Source organism: Motacilla alba, chromosome Z (assembly GCF_015832195.1).
Source record: "Motacilla alba alba isolate MOTALB_02 chromosome Z, Motacilla_alba_V1.0_pri, whole genome shotgun sequence".
Lineage (NCBI taxonomy): Eukaryota > Metazoa > Chordata > Aves > Passeriformes > Motacillidae > Motacilla > Motacilla alba.
The window spans coordinates 35,625,329-35,645,863 of record NC_052046.1 but is presented as its reverse complement, the minus strand read 5'-3'; the positions used below and the strand labels follow the sequence as shown (position 1 = coordinate 35,645,863).

General features: G+C 43.6%; 1 protein-coding gene and 1 long non-coding RNA gene across 6 annotated transcripts in view; one reads left to right on the top strand and one right to left on the bottom strand.

The window, feature by feature from the left end:
- Nucleotides 1-14,338, bottom strand: part of PALM2AKAP2 (PALM2 and AKAP2 fusion) — a 270,078-nt gene extending 255,740 nt beyond the window's left edge. The window contains exon 1 of one of the 5 annotated variants that reach the window (XM_038124424.1): nucleotides 13,455-14,338. In XM_038124424.1, coding sequence (XP_037980352.1) covers nucleotides 13,455-13,499 — 45 coding nt within the window. In that variant the 5' untranslated portion in view covers nucleotides 13,500-14,338. The remainder of the gene's footprint in view (nucleotides 1-13,454) is intronic. The other 4 variants (XM_038124423.1, XM_038124415.1, XM_038124416.1 and 1 more) reach the window with 4 other exon arrangements.
- LOC119695593 lies at nucleotides 1,201-17,929 on the top strand. Its single transcript, XR_005255253.1, has 3 exons — nucleotides 1,201-4,467; nucleotides 16,422-16,520; nucleotides 17,685-17,929. It is a non-coding gene; the product is annotated as an uncharacterized LOC119695593 (long non-coding RNA).
- The last annotated feature ends 2,606 nt before the right edge of the window (nucleotides 17,930-20,535 follow it).

Here is a 20,535-nt window from a genome sequence, read left to right as displayed (position 1 = left end):
AGTATGTTTTGATTCGTTTGTTAAAGTGAGAAGAACTGGTCTGTAAAGATGGAGTGGAGTTTTTAAGTCACACACCAATGTGATAGTTGTATCACTGTAAAACTCAGGAGGTAATTACTACAACACAGAAAGAGGCTGTCACCAGCTTTGCCACCTTTACTCCCTATTAAGTATTGAATATTCGAGTTCTGGATTGCACCTGGGAACATGTAATGCTTCAGCAATATATCCACACGCAAACCTATTAGTTATTGTTCATGGTTTAAGTGGGGCTTTATTAAGATAAAAAATTCTGCTAAAAAAGGACAAACAGCTTGAAATGGTACTGGGATTTAGGAATTCTCCTTTGTATTTTGGGGTTTTTTTTCTGTCTCTTGGGGAATTTTCCCCCATGCGTGTTGCTAGGAGACAATAAAGGGATACTTAAGAGACACAAAAGAATTTGTCACAGCTCAGGGGAGGGGGTGCAGCTGGCTACACTCTCTCTTTACCTGGGGCTTCATGGAGGACAGAGATACTGTGGAGATTTGGACAGGGAAAACAGATTTGGGTTCAGCCCCCATGTCTCTTGTGCTGTCAGCATTCGGAGGGGAGAGGGCCTGAGGTAGCTGTGGGGAAAATATATCAGCACTGTGGGGTTCTGCCTTCTGCTGCTTCTCTTCTACCGCGAGTGGAGCTCTGTTCGTCAGAGCAGCCGCTGCACTGAGACTTTATTAGCACCCTACCTCACTAAAAAAGGGACTTTTCACCATCTGCTCGGGTGCCTCAGGGGAAAAACCCCAGTCACCCGAGCCCACCTTTCCCTGCCCGGCTCAGAGTCGGGACGCTGCCGCCTCGGCTCCGCCGCTTCTTTGCCACTGCTCCCAGTTTTTGTCACGCTGTAGCACCCCCTGCCTGCCCAGATGTCCGGTGGCTCCCGCTACAGCTGTGGAGTTTAATACATCTCGTCCACCACCCCGGGATTTTTGCTCATCCCTGTCGCCCCAGCTTAGTGCTCCCGAGAGTCCTGCTGGGGCACTGGGATCGGCTGCCCCAGGGCTGTGAAGCGCAGCCTCTCCTCCGTCCCTCCCCGTCTGGGCCCAGCCGCCATTGCCGCGTGCTGCCCGGGCCCGCGCCACAGCGCCCCCTGCAGGCGCGGGGGAGTCACCGCACCTGCCCCGCCCGCCGCGAGCAGCAGCGCCCCTGCCGGCCGCGCCCGGAACTGCAGCAGAGGGGAGAGCGCCGTGGCCGGGAAGGCTGGGAGCGAGTTCCTGGTTCTGTTTGGTGCCGGTGCCACAGTTGGTGATGTTTGTTTGCTTTATTACACACTCTGGTAAGGAACTGCTAGTCCTATTGTCATACATTTGCCTGAGAACCCCTTAATTTCAAAATTACTATAATTCGGAGGGAAGGAGTTTACATTTTCCATTCCAAGGGGGCTCCTGCCTTCCTTAGCAGACACCTGTCTTTCAAACTAAGACAAATGGAGTGCAATATTCACAGCACATCAGCAGTGAAGGGTCTCTCTGATCGGTTTCTTAACTATGATGTGAGCTGTCTCAAATATAGGAATAGAGAAAGATAAATCTGTAAGGATATTACAATCTGAGAACCTGTTGCTTTACCTTAATGCATGCTGCAAGGCTTTCTGCTCATACAGGTCAAGAGGTAGGTGCAAAGAAATCTGCCTGAAGTTGAACTTTCTAGAGGCCTTTGACAATTTATTTGCCCTACAGATTATGCACTATTTGTTTTCCAGCCCCCAAACAGGTCCTAAAGACTGGCTCCAAAGTTTCAGTGCAAAGTTTTGCATTATTTTGTAAAGGCAACTCAAACCAATTTGGGTTAGATAAAAAGAAAAGCAATGAAAGTCAATCACAGTATTGATGCTTTAATTCTGTTTGCACAAGCTGAAGGGTAGGGTTCTCAGCCCCTTTGATTTTAGGCTATAGTGTTGAGGAAATTTCAGCTTGCTGAGCCTTCACAGTTTCACACCTTCCAGGATTAACAAAGAAACCACAAACATGGTTTCACTGAAACTGAAAATCTCTCTTTTTAAATTTTTTTTCTCTACCCCCTGCCTGAACAGAAAAAAGAGATGGTATTATAATTACTCTAATTTTTTTCTTTATTCCAAACACCCCTGTCCCCTGCTCCCATTTGTAACATTTCTCACAAGAGAAAAAACTGTTGAAAAAGATTGTACTGAAAAAGCAGCTCCTTGCAAAGCACAGTTAAAGCATGGGAAGCTTATTCCAGCAAAGGTTTATCTGCACTCTTGGTAACATAAAAGGGAAGAATTCAAGAGCAGGGGGTAAGTATTACAAGAACCAAGCTGTCAAAACTGGCTTTCTCCTGTGGGTGAACATGAGTACATGGAGTTTAAAATCCTAAAATCCAGTTGTTTTTTTTTTTAATAAAAAACTGAACTTTGGATAGTTGAGTTTAGGCACTTTCTAACTGCACCGCTGTACTGCTGATACGAGCATTTGACAAATGGCAAAGCATGCAGCTCTCAAGGTTATACAAATAGTGAATCTGAGTTTTTGTATTCATCGTCATCCTTATACTTTCTCCTGGAAAGTCTGATTTATGGGTCTGATCTGGCACAGATCTGGAAATATTTGTAATGATAGTGTTAGAAATGGTGTGAATATTTATGGGGATACTATGGGTCTGTTCCTCCTCACCACTGAAACTAGCAGCAAAATTCCTATAAACTTGTTTTGAAGCAGAATAGGGTCCTGCTGAAGAGAATAGGGACTGGTGGTTCTCCTACAAGAAGAAAGATAATTTTATGTTCTCAAACATGATCAACATATCTGAATTCCAGTACCTGATTACTCACACATTTACCCTATTCAAAATGCAAAGTAAACCAACCCAGCTTCAGATTTCTGCCATTGCAGTTGGGTTAAATTGCTCTTCTGGGTCTGCAAGCATCCATCCGTCAGCTGCCAAATCTCTGGGAAGGAGTGTGCTTGGCATTGCAAAGAAACTGACTGGCTGCAGAAGAACCCTTTATATGCAGACTAGTTATCACTGGTTGACTGAGAAAAATCTGAGAACAAGCAAAGATACTGGTGATTCACCCTAGAAGGAATACAGAAGGTTTTTCTACCCTTACACAAGATCAGCTAAACACTGGTATTTTCTTCACCAGGCTAGACAGCTCTGCCTTGCCTAAGCAGTAATTTTCTTCCACTTCTGATCATTCCTGACCCTCTTGGACTCTTCTCCGTTGTGCCCATGGATTTCTTGGAGATTAATGCCCGGCATGGGTCTGACCAAACAGCATTCCACATGCCTAACAAACAGCATTCCAGAATATATACCGAGCTTTTAATGTTTGTGTGTCTGTCTCTCTATCTATCTATCTATCTGTCTATCTATCTATCTATCTATCTATCTGTCTAATCACCCCACACATATATATACACATACACACATATATACACTCACAATGCTTTTTCCACCATAGATGAGACTGAGATGAGACTGCTGAGTAATGTTCACAGTATTATCCACTATCACTCTTTCTTCAGAACTGCTATACAGCTGTTAGTAAGTACTAGGTGCTTGCATTGAAGATGCCATGCGAAAAAGGCCAGTAAGATGCCAGTATCATTTTAAAATCATTTTTTCACTTCAGTGGCACATGGATGAGCCTGGTAAAACCACTCTCCAATCCATACAGATAGTATCAGTATATAACCACCTTATCACCTTTCCACCAGTCATCTTTGACTTCCCAGAGTCGTGTCATTACTGTTATTTACTTCAATGTAAATTTGATTTATTTTACCAATGAACATGTGTTTTCAAACTAACAGAGACCAAAGACTATTTTGTTTTCTTATATGTCTAAGCCAGGCCGGTGGCTTGCCCTAAATGTCACAGACCAAAATGTCAGAAACTGTAGCTGTAGATACTTAGACCACCAAAATACCTTTTTTTTTTTTTTTCCCTCAGATCTGTGTTTCAGGGCTGCTTTCGAAGGCAGAGATACAGAGGCCAAATCCAGAGGGGAATTTACTCCTGAAGTGCTCTGAGGTTTGCAGCAGAGTTGTAAAATTCAACTCCCACCAGCTTTCTCCAGTTCAGCTGGATTTTCCATCTGCTCCTGCTCAGAAGTGGAATAATCTTTGAACACCTCTTGCTTTCAGAATTATGAATTATTATATTAAAATCCAAGGAAAGAAAAAAGTAAAGAGTTTCCTGTGTTGTAAGCTTTATTGATCCTGGAACAAGTCCTCTGGAACACTCTGGAACACTGTGAATTACAAACAAAGTCACAGAGGAGGTCTGTGACACATTAGTCTCACCAAAATCTTGCATCAGCATCATAAGCAATGTCACACATGATAAGGAAAAGAATACTAATAAACCACTTCAATTCTGTTATTTTTCCTCAAGAAACCAGGAAGTTGGCAATCTCATAATCTAAAGCTGAAGCATGAAAAGTGTGAACAGGTCTCTGTTTCACAGGTGAGTTTCAGACATCCTATATTGTCTATATCCTATAATCTGTATTATATCTTAGTCTAAATCTTGTACATTTTGAAACTTCAGCAATAAGAACTGTAAATTTATCAGAAAGAACTGATATGTCTCAGTGTTTTACTGATTCGGGGACACAGTTCATCAAAGTGTTAAATTTAGACTGCTCTTGATTTTGTTTTTTTAAAAACTAGAGGTTCCTTTCCTGTCTGATTAGAAGTTACTTCTTTAACCAGAACAAATTGCTAAGATCTTTGGTGCTGGGATAAGTTTATGTACGTTCCTGATAAAGCAGGTATCCCTACCACAAGGAGCAGTCCTAAAGATGCAGCTTTCAATGCTGAATCCAACTTCTGCTGGAACCTGTTTCTCTGACATGCAGCAAGTGCTTGCATACGCTGATATTTATTAAGAGCAAATACATGACTAACATGAGCCTTACTTTCTATTTCAATGTAGTTAAGGATTCAAAAGAGATAAGGGATTAACTCTCAAATACTACCTGCACAGAGCTGCCAGAACTGGCCAACACATTCAAGATAGCAATTTTGTACCAATGCCAGCATATGAGACATTCCAGTCCCCTGTGCTGCAGTCATCGTAAATTTAATGACACCTTGGATACCAAGTGCTTGCTTTATGTTCCAAATGGGAAACAGTTGGATGACTAGGGATCCTTAAAAAACTCATCGTTGTCAGCAGGACCTGGCACGTGGTGGAGAACAGAGCTGTTCCATGAGAGGTAAACAAGAAGGGGTTACGTACGTGCTTGTATACTCTTTCCCTCTGGGAAAGGCCAGTCATTCCGCAGTGGCACTCATCTGGTTAATTAATGGCCAGGCGCTCGCACCCGCTCCTGCTGCTGCTGTGCCGTAATGAGACTGCAGCTGGGTGACTGCAGCCAGCGCCACGGGCTGTTCAGCGCTGCCTCCTCCAGCAATAAATTACACGGCAACCTGGCTTCTAATTTCTGTCTCCAATATTGAGCCTCTTAAAAGGGTCTCCTCAGCCATCACTTGCCCAGGGTACTTCCTTCTACTGCAGTGCTGCTTGCAACTCTGCATGGCAAAAGAACATGGCTGAAGCAGAGGAGCTGACAATGACATAGCCCCAAAAAACGTGAAAGCACCTTTCATTTAGTCTTCTGCTGGTAAAATGAGCGCCTTCTTTCAAGGTTTGTGATTTGTTTGAAATATCTGAACATATCTCTGCTGTCCCAAATCTCCAGCTGATTTCCAGTGACTGCTATTATTAGGAACTGCAGAGGGTCTGAGCCCCACCCAGCTGTTGTCTCTGGATCCTGACAAATTATGTTGGCAGCTCAAATTAAAACAGTATTAGCACTGCCTAAATCAACAGCCTGAGCTGTGTGCTGTCTGGAAGGGGCAGCAACTCATAGATGAGGGCAGGTCTGTCTCCTTCCAAAAAGAGCTCTCTGAACTGCATTGGTTGCTGGCCTTTTTTTTGTACACAGAGAGTATTTGTTTTTACTGGCAAAGAGGAAGAACGCTTTACACGCCTCCAGCATATAACTTCTGGAAGTCAGCTAAGTAACAAAAAGCATCCATGTGTCAAGAACTACGCAGGTCTGGCGAGCAATTGCCAATAGGCCATACCATTTCACTGCCTCTCGACTTTTTGGGTGATGTTAATCCTTGCAACCACGTGGTGTATCCTGATCGGAATTTGCAACAGAAAGTGCTTTTCTACTCTAGGAAATTAGGGCCAGAGGCAGGTGTAGCATGCCTTTGGTTCCAAGTCCTGCTTCTGAAAGGCATCCTCAGTCCAACCAGTGCCTCAGCACACACAGGCTCAGCACGTGCTCCTGTGCCATTTGAGAGAGGACAAGATAATAATTAATGATTTACTAGAGGTGCATAGTCCAATACTTTACCAAATACACTTGGCAGGTGAACCATCTTGCTGGTGACTGCTTTGCAAGAATGATACACTTTATTCTGTGCAAGAATAAAACAGTATTAGTGAAGCAGTTAGGTAGATACAAGGAGTGATTCCTGAAAAGAGCAGGACTGCTCCAGGAGAGGCTGAATATCAGTGTGGAACTCCTTTCAGGCCTATCCCACCTTCAACCTAGCTATCCAGCTATCCATTACTTTAAGCATGGCATGTAAATCCCACAGTCTGACCTCAGACTAACTAATACCACAGTATAGGAAATCTGTCCTTAAAGTTACACTCCAGGCTAGAGCTGTTCAATAGTTTCCAAAAATGTAATTCTTACACAACTTTTTTATTTAACCAGAGATTTCAAAAGAACAACAGTAAAAATCACAAAACCTTTTCACCCATTTTCAGCTTCTTTTAAAAAATATAATTTGAAAGGCACAAAGTAAAATCCAGTATCTCAGGCTTCTTGTCTGTGCTCAAGAGATGTTGGTGATGTGTTAAGGGCTAGGAATGTGCTGTGGAAACAATTCTAAATTTAAACAGTTGAGTTTGGGTAAGTCTGGAAACTGTCTAGAAATTTTTCAAGAGCAAACTGGTTTCTGTTTCTCTAATTTTTTACCTAGTTTTCACAGATACTTTGACAGAAATATTTTTTCTTGATATTTTTGCTTCTCTTGCTGTCATCTAAACATTCCTAAAGCAAAAATAAAGATAGCAAAGATAAAAGCAAAGATAAAACTTAAGAAGGTAATTTTGGTTTTCTGGTATTTTAGGCATTTTTGCTTGATTTTTGTCTTAGTATGGGCAAAGACTCTAATATTTCATACATGGCCTCTAAGTGCTTTATATGTTCTGGAAGTAAAGGCAAGATTCAACTCTTGCTTGCTCATATTTCTCTGTGTAAGGTCTGCCATGAAGCTGACTCATGGTATTGCTGCAGTCCAGGGTAGGGCTGCATGCAGATCTGTGTGCAGGGAAACCTCTCTTCATCCTTTACAGCAATGAGAATGCAATTTCTCTCCTCTGGCTGATTTGCACTGAGATTCACAGGAATCTCACAGATCTGTGTCATGCTCACAGTACAGATCTAATTTAGATTTAGTTTGTGCTAACCCCTAGTTTATTCCTGCTGAACCTACCCCTGGAAATATTTGCAGCAGGATGCAGACTCAACTCTGCCAGGTCTTCCTCACCAGAGTACTCTGGAATTATGATAAGGTCTCACTAGCCTTCAAGTCTTTTAGCTCAGAATGTAAAAAGAAGAGAGCTACAGAAGGCTTTTTTCTCTTTCAGGTTATTGGATGTTGGGACTACTGAGGACTGAGATGGCAGAGGAATGGTTGTGATTAATCAGAGCCATAAATATGACAAGTGAACTATGATAAATATGATATGATAAATATGATGAGCAAATAAGATAATGATGGGGAAATGGGAAAGGGAAAAATGGATTAAACTACATAGCAATATTCAAATAAGTTTGGATTCAAGTAAGTATTGCAACAAGGGCTTTCTTTAGTGTCAAAACTTCCAGATTTGGCTACTCCAGAAATTTGAATTGAGTACGCAGGATGGCTGCACTTCATCAGGACATCTAGGCATGCTTCATAGTGCTTAAAGCAGAAGTAGGAGCATGGCAAACAGATAAAAAACTTCTCTGCCAGCCTCTAGTAATTTGCAGCTCAAAAATTCCTTCTAATGAGAAAGTCCTTTATGGATTCCACAGCCATGAGCTTGTCTGGTTTGTTCTCAAGCCCAAGTGCACTCTTCAGCATTCACCATGTCCTGGAGAATTGGGCTCTACAGCTTAAAAACTCATTATAGGGAGAACAATTTTTTTGGTGTTTGTTTTGCCCACAACTGTTACCTTCCTTAGATACCTACTAATCCTTGTGCCAAAACATGTAAGGACTATTTACTTATCCTCTCTCTCCACAACACTCATTCCTTCTGCAGATTCTTCTCGCTCCCCTATTTTCCAAGGAGAAAAGTCACAGCTGACTTTTTTTCCCATATCTTGCTGCATTTTTGTTTTTCCCTGCAGTCTTTAGGTCTGAAGGCAACTAGATTAAGATGGATTTGATCCCGTGCTTAACTTAAAGGACAAAAGCATTATTTCCTAAATTAAGGCATTGGAAACTAATGTATTAAGCTATCACAGCAATACCAAGCTGTTGATTAAATCAATTTGCCACATCTTTTTCTTTCACATCTGATTCTCAACACCTAATTTCTCACATTCTAATTTTCATGACAATGATCTCTGGAAGGACTCACAAAAATTGTGGAGCAGTCTTATAGTAAAATGATCCTGGATATGATGTACTAGTCATGGGTTTTCATTTTGTGGAGTAACAGCTATTGTATTAGTATTCTCAAACACGTACTGAAAAATCAGTGCAGTGCTTTATGTAAACATGAACGCACATAGCTCCCGTTTGGGGGGACTCTAAAATCTCACCTGGTGTAGGTTTAACTGGTATGAGACTAATCTCCTGTGTAGGACAAGGATCCCTCTCCTTGTCCCCGTTGAATTACCTCCCACACTAGCTCTTGTTCCTTGTCAAAGGCAGTGTTGCTTGGACTGCAGAGCCCTCTTCTGTGGTGCTAGCCCCACACTCCCTTAAATCTGGATGCACGAACCCATACTAGCCTCTCTTAATGCCAGCTGTACACAGGTGTGATGTATTTCTTTAAATGGAAGATCCAGTTTACTAAATAATCCAACTTGCTCTCTTCATGTAGTATATCCAGCTCCACTGCCACTTGTTGCCTGCACACCAGCAATTTCCATTTACATCAAATTACAACTAGGGAATCCCTTCAAATATTGAAAGGCTGCTTCCTGTAAGTTCTTCCCCGTCTTTGCTCTCAAGGAACAGCAGTCTCCCTCACAAATAGCAACTTTTTTAGACCTGCCAGAAAGCCAGTCCTTAATCCATGTGAGGCAGACCACACTGATACAGGAGGGGGCTATTTTTAAACACCACTGTCCTGCCATAGTAGGTCAGCCCCCTGATGACATCTAAGTAACATTGGATTCAGCTCAACAAATTCATCATCTCATAGAAAAAGCAAGAATGGTCTTTCTTGACAGGAGATATCTTTGGTGTGGCTAATTGAATGTCAGTGATACTTTAATTGAGTTACTGGTTCTCTGAGCTGGGCACTCTCAAGTAAGGGACCATCATTGCTGTTGTTTTTGTCTGCTAAGGAATCAGTATAGTAGCTCTCCACTTGAATCTGTAGGCTGGACAGATCTTGAACCTGGAAACCTCCTCCGACTCCTTCACTGGTTGTTGCTTTAGTTGACAATTTCTCCTCAGTGCTGCCCCTCAGTGATTGTATCTAATTCACCTGATTTATGGATAACACATGCTCAGTGTATCATATGTGCATTCATATCCCAGATGCACCAATCAATACTCAAAACCCCACTTCCCAGCTTTGTGATTGCTAGGTAAGGGACAGAAAATATTTAGGTTTTGTAAATGCTTGTCTGTATTTAGGTCACTACCTTCTAGAGTTCTCTACAGTCATAGAGGAGGGGCCCTATTACAAATTTTGGGGCCACACACATTATTTATCCAAAATAAGATAAATTAAGTCAGCTCACCTGTCCCGAGGCCACTGAGTCTGGGACTATTTACATTCCCAACTTCTGAGCAACTTGCAGCCAGCATATTTTTAAAAGCCACAAAAATGCTTCCTTTTTCACCCAGAATTTTAGCCACCAATCCCCTTCAGGAAACAAGCAGACACAAACACTGAAGTGCTCTATACAGAAACAAGCCCAGAGAGAAGATGGCTTCCTCTTTTAACCTCTTGTGTGCCTGCTGAAGACATCTTGCTAGAGTATTAAGAGTGGGCACCACTCAGCTCTGTTGCTGGTAGGGCAGCAGAGGGATGCTGTGGTGATTCAGGCTCAGGCTCAGGCAGATGTTAAGACCAGTGTGTCATGGCAGAAAACTTTACCAGTATCTGTCTGTAGCACACATGATACCCAAGTTGGAAGATGTGATATGACCTCTGCTCAAGCAAGGATTGGAAAACCAATTGCTCCTAGTCATCATAGAACCTCTCCAGGACAGAGAGTTTCTGTTTTCCTCCCAAGAAGGGAGAACTGGGTTCCACTTTTTAGTCACTGTCTCACATCTTCCGAATTCTCAACCAGATTTGCACAGTGCTCTGAGTCTTGCTATAGTCAGTGTGTGAATTTTAGGGACTTCAGAAAGATCTGAAAGTCACAGCTTAAGCATTTCAATGACATTAAAACATACACATTTGAAGCTTCTCTGGTTCTAATAAAATTCTATTTTAAAGATGTGTGTAGATATTTCTTGCCCTGATAAACCATGGCATCCAAGTACAGCTCAATCTTGCATGCATCCCTAACACCACTCTAAGACAAGGGCGAAGTCTATTATTCACAGTTTACAGATAGAACAGAATGAATGCACAGAAAGGGTAAGTATTTGCTGCAGACAAAACAAGTGGCTAACTCACGTTCACTGAGGTTTAGAATAATGTCCTAACAGTAGACTCCTTTTTCCTCTTCCTATGACACTTTGCTCTGTGCCAGAGAAGCATATATTAAAACTATGATAAGTCAAGGTAACAAAGTATAAAATCAAATGCTTCAAAACCAGTCAGCTTTCTGGTGTTAAAGTTCATATTTCTGGTTTTGGATTTGTTTTCTTTACATATTCAATGATGCATACTTAGAATTTACTCTGCAAATTTCCCAGAAAACTCATTTACCATGGTGATAGAAGCAAATGCACAGAGAACAAGTGTGTAGAGAACTCATTGGTGACTGGATTTCTTTCTGCAAGTCTAGCATTCAACCAGTGTGATTGCAGAATACTGGAGTAAGCTTCTGTTCATCTCAGAAAGATACTGCAGCAGGTTCAAACAGATAAAACACCAAGCTGAACTGAAATGCCATTTCTCTCTTCTTCCGAAAAAGGCCATACAGCATTTGAGAATTGACCTTATTTTAGCCAACCAGTGGCAGGCAGGAAACGTCTAACTTGTGTCATGTCACTCATTCTGATGGAGCAAAGCTAGAAATTAACTTCTCTGCATTCTGACAAACATTTGCACCAGACCAAGCATAGGAGAAAAACCAACTAAAAAGCTTATATGGAAAACCTGTTGCTCTTCAGAGTGCTAAGTAAAGAAGTTGGTTCATGGATCCACACTAACGCTTAAAATAAGGCTGAATATTTTTTATACTGAAGTAAAATTCTTTCAATCTAATTAACTGCATACATTGCTTACTATGTTTCATGAATTACCAGAAATAGAAACCAAAAAGGAAATATGTATAGAAAGTGAAGGTCCAGACTCTCAAGGCCTTCTATTATGCCAGCATAAACCTACTGTAAAAGCTGCAATACACCAGGTGATAATACTAAAACCATAGTGGCCTCGTTGGTGTGAGATGCAGGGCACTAAGAAGCAGAGGACTTGACCTACTGTGGTGAAAGGTTTCAGGACATCATGTGGAAGTGAGTGTTGTCTTTTTTTTTTTTTTTTTTTAATGCGAAGACATAAGTGTTTCAGAGCTATGCACTGCAGCATAGCACAGAGCTCTGCAGCTCTGCGTACAGTTCTGCCATAACTGAGTCCCAAATCACTGGCCGTGGTGAGGTTTGCCTCTGGGGCAACATTCCTGGTGTTTCCACTTGAGATATGGCAATGCCTATGTTGATAGAAAACTGAGAACCAGCTTAAAAATATGCATTTGCTTTCCACTGCCTGAAAATTAAATGGTTATAGCTTCCCCCCTCCCCTATCAAATGATACCATTTGCCCTTTTACAGTTAATATATTTGAGAGAAAAATCCCTATTCTATTTCTTTTAAATCTGGCTATTTTAAATTTTCATTGACCTATCAGCAGAATAGTGGACTTAAGAAAAATATCTTGGAACAGCAGCAGCAGCAGCAGAAGCAGCAGCAGCCATTCCTGTTACGCTACAAAAGAAATCTGTAACCTGTGCCAACTACAGAAAAAATGTAGCATCTGTTGATCACTAGGGGAACTGGGGAAGAGAACTGAAATCCATGTGGGCTCTGCCATCTTCTGTTTCCCTTCAGACCTCCAGGTGTGTGGTCCCCGGCACGGGCCAGGCCGTGCCATCCGTCTGGGACTGGCACAGCTGCATCGACATCTCAGCCATGGGGAAGAAGAAGAGCTGGGTGTCACTTGAACAAGGGCAGGCTGTACGGGGCTGTCCGACTGGCATGCCCACAGAAACACAGGCCTTTTGACACGATGCCTGTGACATGCTAGAAGATGAGCTGGCAGTTTCTGTATGCCAGGATGATGGTGGATCCTAAACACCCAGGCGCTTCCTCACCAGGTGTCACTACATACATTTCTCCAAGGTCTGCACCAGCTGAGCTCATGGCTCAATTCAAATACTCTACTAAATATAAAAGCAAAAGTTGTAACTAAAATGGGGCTCAATCCTGCCTACATTTTACTCCTGACATAATGCAGTTCAGCAGGAAATTTTTCTGAAATCATGTACTCAGCTATAGAGATGAGATGACAGTTTAACAAGTAGATCAAACAATTGCACAATTTTGACAATGCAGCGTCTGTGTTCAATTGTCTTAAAACTAGCAATATCACAATTATTTTCTGCACTAAAAGCCATCCTGCAGCAGATCATTTTGCTTGACTTCATCAGCTAAGCAAAACCTCCAACTGTGAAAAAAAGATATATTCAGCAGAGTACTGATTTTCTCCTGCAATCTCCTCTCCTCCCCATTTATTCCTTCTTTTCTTCTCTATCATCAATCTTTTAAGCATGCCACTGTGCATTCACATTTTTCTTTCTGCACGTGTCAGCTCAACGCTCTTCCTCAGAGCCCTCTTTCTCCGCCAAATCCCGCAAAGCAGACTTTAACCACTCATTTCCCGAACAGGGAATTCCACACACAACTTTGCACAAACCAGGCTCTACGTGTGCTTCCCACTGTGCTGGAATCCCCCCTTCCCTCCAACAAACCACTGCTAAGGACAAAAGAGCAAGTAAAAGGAAACTGACTTACTGCTATGGCTTGGAGCCTTTCCTTGTGCAACTCTGCTTCCGCCATCCTGGAGAGAAGGACACGGCAGGAGAGAGAGGGAGACCGGTGGGTGGGAGGGAGAAACAAAAAGGCAAACAAAACCGAAACGGAGCGCACACTGCAGTCACCGGGGGGAAACTGGAGTAACTGCAAAGAAAGCCGAGCTTCTGTGTAGCAGTCAGTCACTTTTGGAGGCACTGCAGGCTGGCTCACGGTACGATCATTTTAGTCACTGGACCAGTGCCTGCCTGGCTGCCTGTCTCCCAGCTGTATTGCTAACTGCATTTCAGTGCTGCTTCTGTGTGCTGGTGCTGTCACACAAACCATGTAGGCACTCTCCAAGCAGCTGAGCAGAGGGATAGCTCGCATGGCTATGATTTTCTGCGTTGACGTCTCAGCTCATTTGCTCCTCCTATGGGGTGCTGGGTCACGACAGGAGCTCGACATCAGCAGCGTGCACAGTAATACAAACCTGCCTGACTGCAGCAGAGGAGGCAGACAGCTGTGCCACAGCATGTCCTTAGCGAGCAGCACAGCGCGCAGGGACGGACGGTGCTGGCACATGGCGCAGGGAGGGGAGCTGCGGCAGACACGCAGGCGGTGGCTGCAGCCCCCGCTGAAGCAGGTTTGGATGAGGGAAAGGACAGGGCTGCCAGGAGGGGGGAGAGCGTGGACTCTGGGCGAATTCCACAGACACTTGTGAGTGCAGTGATAACATGGCACGCTGCAAAATGCTGCTGCTGCAGGGCAGTCCTTAACAGAAGTGACGAAGAGGATCTGGATTGCGACAGAGAAGTGAGGTGTTCACACGTCCTGCATGCATTGCATGTATGGACATCAGACATTGAAAGTGATAAAGCTGTGTGTACAAACAGTCTCACTGAGGAATCCAGTGTTATAAATACCGGAGAAGGAGGCAGGTGAGGAAGTGAGGGGACACCTGAAGCCGTAGGTACCAGCGATTTCAAGCTTGGCTTTGGTTTTGCATGCAAACTCCTCACCCTTTTATTTTTACTTGTATGATTGTCTGCTTCCTTTTCCAAAAAGACAGCAACAAAGTCCCCCTACTCCCTTGCAGTCCTGTCCCATGGGGCATGAGTGAGCATGGGGCTGCCCCAGTATGAGGGTGTCTCTGAGCCAGGGCAGCCACCACACCAGATGGTGGGTGGGGGCTGAGCATGACATCATAGGGCTGTCCTTCCATGAACATTATATGCTGCAGAATGCACTTCTGCATGTCTCCTGCCATGCAGAAGTGCATTCTGCAGCATATAATTTTGATGTGATAACCTCTTGCTGTTAAGATGGAGAAACTCCATTATCTTGAAGGAAAGCAATCTGGAGGTCACCCTGTTTCCCATGTGCCTGCCCTTTCAAAGGCCTCCTAGCCTGGCATTTTATTTTTCCACATTCCAGTCTCCTCAATCAGACATCCTCCACCTCCATCCCATCCCAGTTCCAGGACATGCTACTTGCTGCAGGCTGTTTTTCAAGACAGCTGCTTTGTCAGGTGTTTTCACTTCCTGGTCCCATTTTCTTACTGGTGCACAGTCTCCTTGTCTTGTGACAGTATGTCAAAGTGACTCCTTGCTTAGCTTTACCTCCATGAAATAGATCCTGTGTTGTCTGAAAACTCACAGAAGATTACATAATTCCAGTAGTCACTGTGGCCAAAAGGCAAAGTTTTATTGTTATATCCCAAGTGAGACAGTATGAGTAAGTTGGTGATGGGGGGATCACAGCTAAGGAAAATGCAACAATTGTGCCTACATACTGGGATACTCTTTCAGTCTTCCAGCTTTAAGTAATTTATTGAATAGCAGCTGCTCTCTAGCCTGTTTGATCTCTTTCCCTTGTTGTTGTTCTCCAAAATCTCTCCTTTTTATTTTCCATTACCATGTAAAGGTCCATGCATTGCTACTTGTATTACTACAGCTGGTTTTGAAATATCCTATCACACAGGATCCAGACATCTCTACTCCCAAATGTGCTCTGAGAACATATATGGGCAACTGCTACTAAGGCTTGATAGCTATGCAATTAAATCCCTTCAATACCCTTCTCATGTTTTGCTGTTAAGCCGTGCCCAGGGGAAGAATTCTGCTACAGGCTATATCCAGCAAAGTCAAGGGTTATGCCCCAGTGCTTACTGGAGCTGGAATGGGCAGCCTATTCATGCTACAACCTGTAGTCACATTACATGTTGCCAAAGTTGTGCGCAATGTGCATCACTTCAGGCCGTCCCTTCTTTTCCTTCCATATGACATCTACTCAGGAAGACATTTAAGCATATATTTAAGTGCATTCCAGACAGTCGTATATAAAAATGGATGTGAGTATCTCAGTTATGGTACAGAGCTGAACACTGTATTCTGTATCCTCCCCCTGGCCTTGTTTGTCCTCTCTCCAATTTAACTGCAATGCTTGTTGCCAGCAGAAGATAAGCAGGGTGCATCCCTAGTGAGTGCTGCAGCCTTCCTTTCTGCAGTTGCATCTGCAACTGCAGCAGAGCTGTTTCTTGCTCTTGACGTGCAGTGAGGAAAGGTTGGAAGTCATGCAATAGTAAAAGCCCCTAGTTTCACTACATGTAGTTCTACATTTCTCTACATATAGCTTTCTCTCATGTAGCTTGAAGCCTGTGATGCAATGAGGTTGAAATCCTTTACCAAGGCATTTCACAGAGCACACCCAGGTGAAATGACCCCTTTGAAGTGACTTACTACACCATGATGGAGTCTGTAGCGGACAGCCCCTATAAGACGTTTAGTTAGTGAAAACATTTTAAATTAAACAAAACAAAGCATCTACCCAGTCAATTTTTAAACATATTTATCATCCATGTTGGTTAAGATTTTGTTTCCAGAATGTTTTGCTAAGTTGGTAAGGGATTTGAATTCAAAAATTAAGAAATTTTGTTAAATTCTAAACAATTTTTTTTCTTACTTTTAGGGCAAGAGACCAGGGTAATATTTCCAAATTTTAAGGACACTAGTAAAACAAGAGAGAATGGAGTGTGTGGGGAGGAGCAAGGAAATTCCAGAAGAGTAGGTAAGAGCAGGTTTAATATACTTTGTTCAGTAGCTAAAAATTGAAAGAAAGAAAAAAAAAGTCCCTTTTATTTCTTCAAATATCAGTTCAAAAGCTGTTCTTTTCTCAGCAATATTTAAAAGAGCAAGAACTGCTAAATCCTAATAATGTGTGAATTGCATTCCATTTCCATGCAAAACAGATTTTTATTTTTGTTTCTTTGGAAAAGAGTGTAGGAAACAATCTGTAGACCCTGTTCAGTGCTAGAGAAGATCCTGAAAGTACTCTGAGCTATGTGTAGCCTGAACTTTAAATGAGACAGCTTAGTTATGTGGTGAAAATCAGGTTCTTGTCCTTGCCATGCAGCTGAACTGGATTAGGAAAGTTTCTAGCTTAAATCACCTGTGTTTGGTTTTGGTCAAGCCAACCAGGTTGCTTTTTGCCATTGCACAGCTTACTATAAGAACCCTTCTGCATGATGCCAGGAATCTTGTCCTTAGGAAGCCTTTGACTTTTCATTCTCCTGGCTGTGTGTAAACTGATTTAGTCTAAGAAACCAGAGTTTGTCCTGAAGACTGCATAAGGAGGGCACGTGCATACACATGATGGTCAGGATTAGCACCTCAGACATTGCAAATGCATCATCGTGTTTTTGAGGTGACAAGTTACTGGTTGGATCCTGGCAGTGGCTGTCAGAAAAACACAGAGCAAGGAGGGAAAAGGGACTTCATATTTGCATTTCAGATTGTTTAAGGGGAGATACTTCTGGCTCTTAAAATTGCCACATACCAACATGTTGCATTGTGCTGCACTAACAGTGCTCTGGCATCCTCAATATTGTCAAGCATCCATGCCTACAGCATGTTTGAACCATATTATTTTCTTCTAAGTCAAAATTCTGGGGTTTGATTAATCTTTCTTTACCTTCCTTACCAGAGTCCGGCAATATTAAAATAGTTCAGGAATGAATAGGTAATCTAAACTTTCAGATACCTGAGCTCATCACCCATGCTCATTTTTTGGACTTCCTCAAACACTGTGTCTCACGCTACATTCCCTTCAAAATTTCTGGCAGTGTCACCATCCAAAACTTCTAGGAGAGACTACTCCATCTTCAGTTTTAATTGTAGCTCTCTGCGTCACCACACTAAAACCTCTTCCTGTCCTTCTCTCACCTCTACCCAGACAGCTTGCTGGGGATATGGAGTGCCTACAACACCAGTGGTTGTGCTTGGGCCTCTTGGAACTCACAGTTGTGAGCTGCAGAGAGACATCACTCCAGGACAGTTGTCTTCATCCTGCCTGGACGTGTTAATCCAGTAAGTGGTGGCTGTATGATGGGGAGTGTTGTCCAGGCCCTTGACACCCACTCAGTGTGGCTGGTGGAGGGAGGTGCCCAATACATTGTCACTCATGACTTGCAATGGTGAAAGTGAGAAGTTGAGCACCCAAGTATGTGCCCTCACCCTTCTGTGGAGTAGCACATGCTACCACTAGTACACTTTCTTCATTCCCCATTCCCCCTTGCACAGGTTTTCATGGGCACAGCCGCCAAGCAGTTTGGGGTGGTGGGAAAACCAGTCTGTGCAAGAGGACGAGAAAGGGCTTGCAAATCTCCCCTCCATCCCTCACAGCACTTTTGTACCTAAAAAGGCAGATGGTGAAACTATTAGTTATACATCTGAAGTTGAACAAGAAAGCAGTGGCAGAGTTCAACCTATACCTCTGAGTCCAGTTTTCTAAGCACACAAGATCATTCTTTCTTTATAGAAAAGAATTTTTTAATCCAACTTGGAGTAACTGAAATTATTTCTTCTCCCGTTTTCCTTTTTTTATTTTTTTTCTGGGTGCCACTTGCTATCAAGATATGGAATTGAAATATATGCAGCCACAGCAGGAGATAGCATTGTTTAAGAAATAAAAAGCTAGAGCACAGGGCTTTGTTTTAAACTTCCCAAGAAAGTAGGCATATGAATAGGTAAGCCATAAATTATTAATAAATGCAGTCTATGAAGTTTTCCATGTTTGTTTGGTTTCATTCTGAAGCCACGGGAAGATTGCGTTGAGAAGTCCTCTGACTAGATTCTGACTAGGTCTCCATTTAGTCATGAAAGCTTCATGACACCTTCTCGCAACAGACCAGCAGATGCTGGGAGTGGTAGGAGTCCTCGAGAGACTCCACAGACTAGAAATCTGGACAAATGTTGTTTGTTGTCCACAAACAGTTGCTTGTAGGTGATTTGGCTGGAATGAGGGATTAGAAGCAATTGTTTTCCTGAAACCTGTTGTTCTGCCAGCCCCACTACCATGCTAAAACAGCCTCATGCTAGCCTGAGGTTTATTCAACACCTTGCAGTAACTTGGCAGCTACTAATGTCCTTGGCAGTAACTTAAGAAGTGAGCCACAGAGCATTCCCTGCCAAAGCCTCAGATGAGCAGCCCTGAAGACGCTGTTTTCTATGACTTTCCTTGAAGTAGGGAAGAAAAGGAAATTACAGAAGCACTTCTCTTTTCTCCCTTTTTTCCTTGCCAGGTAGCTGGGTTATTTGAAGATTCCCAGGTGGAGGAAGCAGTCTGTCTCGTCTTGAGATTTCAGCGCTGGCTGCTAGCATTGCAGCTTGCTTACTCAGCTGCAGGATCTGGGAAACTACAGACCTGTCAGCCTGCCCTCAGTGCCTGGCAAGGTTATGGAGCAGATCATCTTGAGCGTGATCAAACGGCACCTACAGGACAGCTGGCATGGGTTTGGGAGAAGCAGGTCCTGCCTGACCAACCTGATCTCCTTTTGTGACCAGTTGACCCACTGGATGCAGGGAAGGCTGTGGATGTTGTCTATTTGGACTTCAGCAAGGCCTCTGACATCATCTCCCACAGCACACTCCTGGAAAAGCTGGCAGCCCATGGCTTGGACAGGAGCACTCTTTGCTGGGTTAGGAACTGGCTGGATGGCTGGGCCCAGAGGGTGGTGGTGAATGGTGCTGCATCCAGCTGGTGGCTGCTCACCAGTGGTGTCCCTCAGGGGTCTGTGCTGGGGCTGGTCCTGTTCAACGTCTTCACTGGTGATGTGTATGAGGGGATGGAGCCCACCAGCAGAAAATTTGCAGATGCCATTGAGTTGGACAGGACTGTTGATCTGCTGGAGAGAAGGAGGACTCTGCAAAGGAGCCTGGATAGATGGGCCAAGTCCAACAACATGAAATTTAACAAGACCTAGTGCCAGGTCCCACACTTTGGCTACAATAACCCCCTGCAGCACTCCAAGCTGGGACAGAGTGGCTGGATAGTGCCCAGGCGGAAAAGGACCAGGGGGTTCTGGTTGACAGCAGATTGAACATGAGCTAGCAGTGTGCTCACATGGCCAAGAAGTCCAATGGCATCCTGGCCTGTATCAGGAGTAGTGTGGCCAGAAGGATCAGGGAGGTCATATTTATCCTGTACTCAGCACTGGCGAGGCCGCAACTTGAGTTCTATGTGCTGTGCTGAGCCCCCCAGTTCAGGAGGGATGTTGCGATGCTGGAACGTGTCCAGGGAAGGGCAGCAAGGCTGGTGAAGTGCCTGTAGCATAAGCCCTGTGAGGAGCAGCTGAGGGAGCTAGGGGTGTTTAGCCTGAAGAAAAGGAGGCTCAGGGGGGACCCTATCACTCTGTACATCTCCCTGAAAGGAGCATTTAGCCAGGTGAGAGCAGCCTCTTCTCTCAGGCAACCAGTGACAGGATGAGAGGACAGAGTCTCTTAAACTGTGCCAGAGGAGGTTTAGGCTGGACATTAGGAACAAGTTCTTCACAGAAAGAGTGATTGGACATTGGAATGGACTGCCCAGGGAGGTGAAGACCTTTCCTGAAGGTCTTAAAGGAAAGACTGGACATGGCACTTACTGCCATGGTCTAGTTGACAGGGTAATAGGTTGGACTTGATGACCTCAAACATCTTTCCAGCCTAGTTGATTCTGTGATTCTGTCACTGGCCCAGTGACAGCTCCTGGGGAGCAGAGTGGGATTGGATGACCTGCAGAGGAGAAATGTAAGACAACTTTTCCC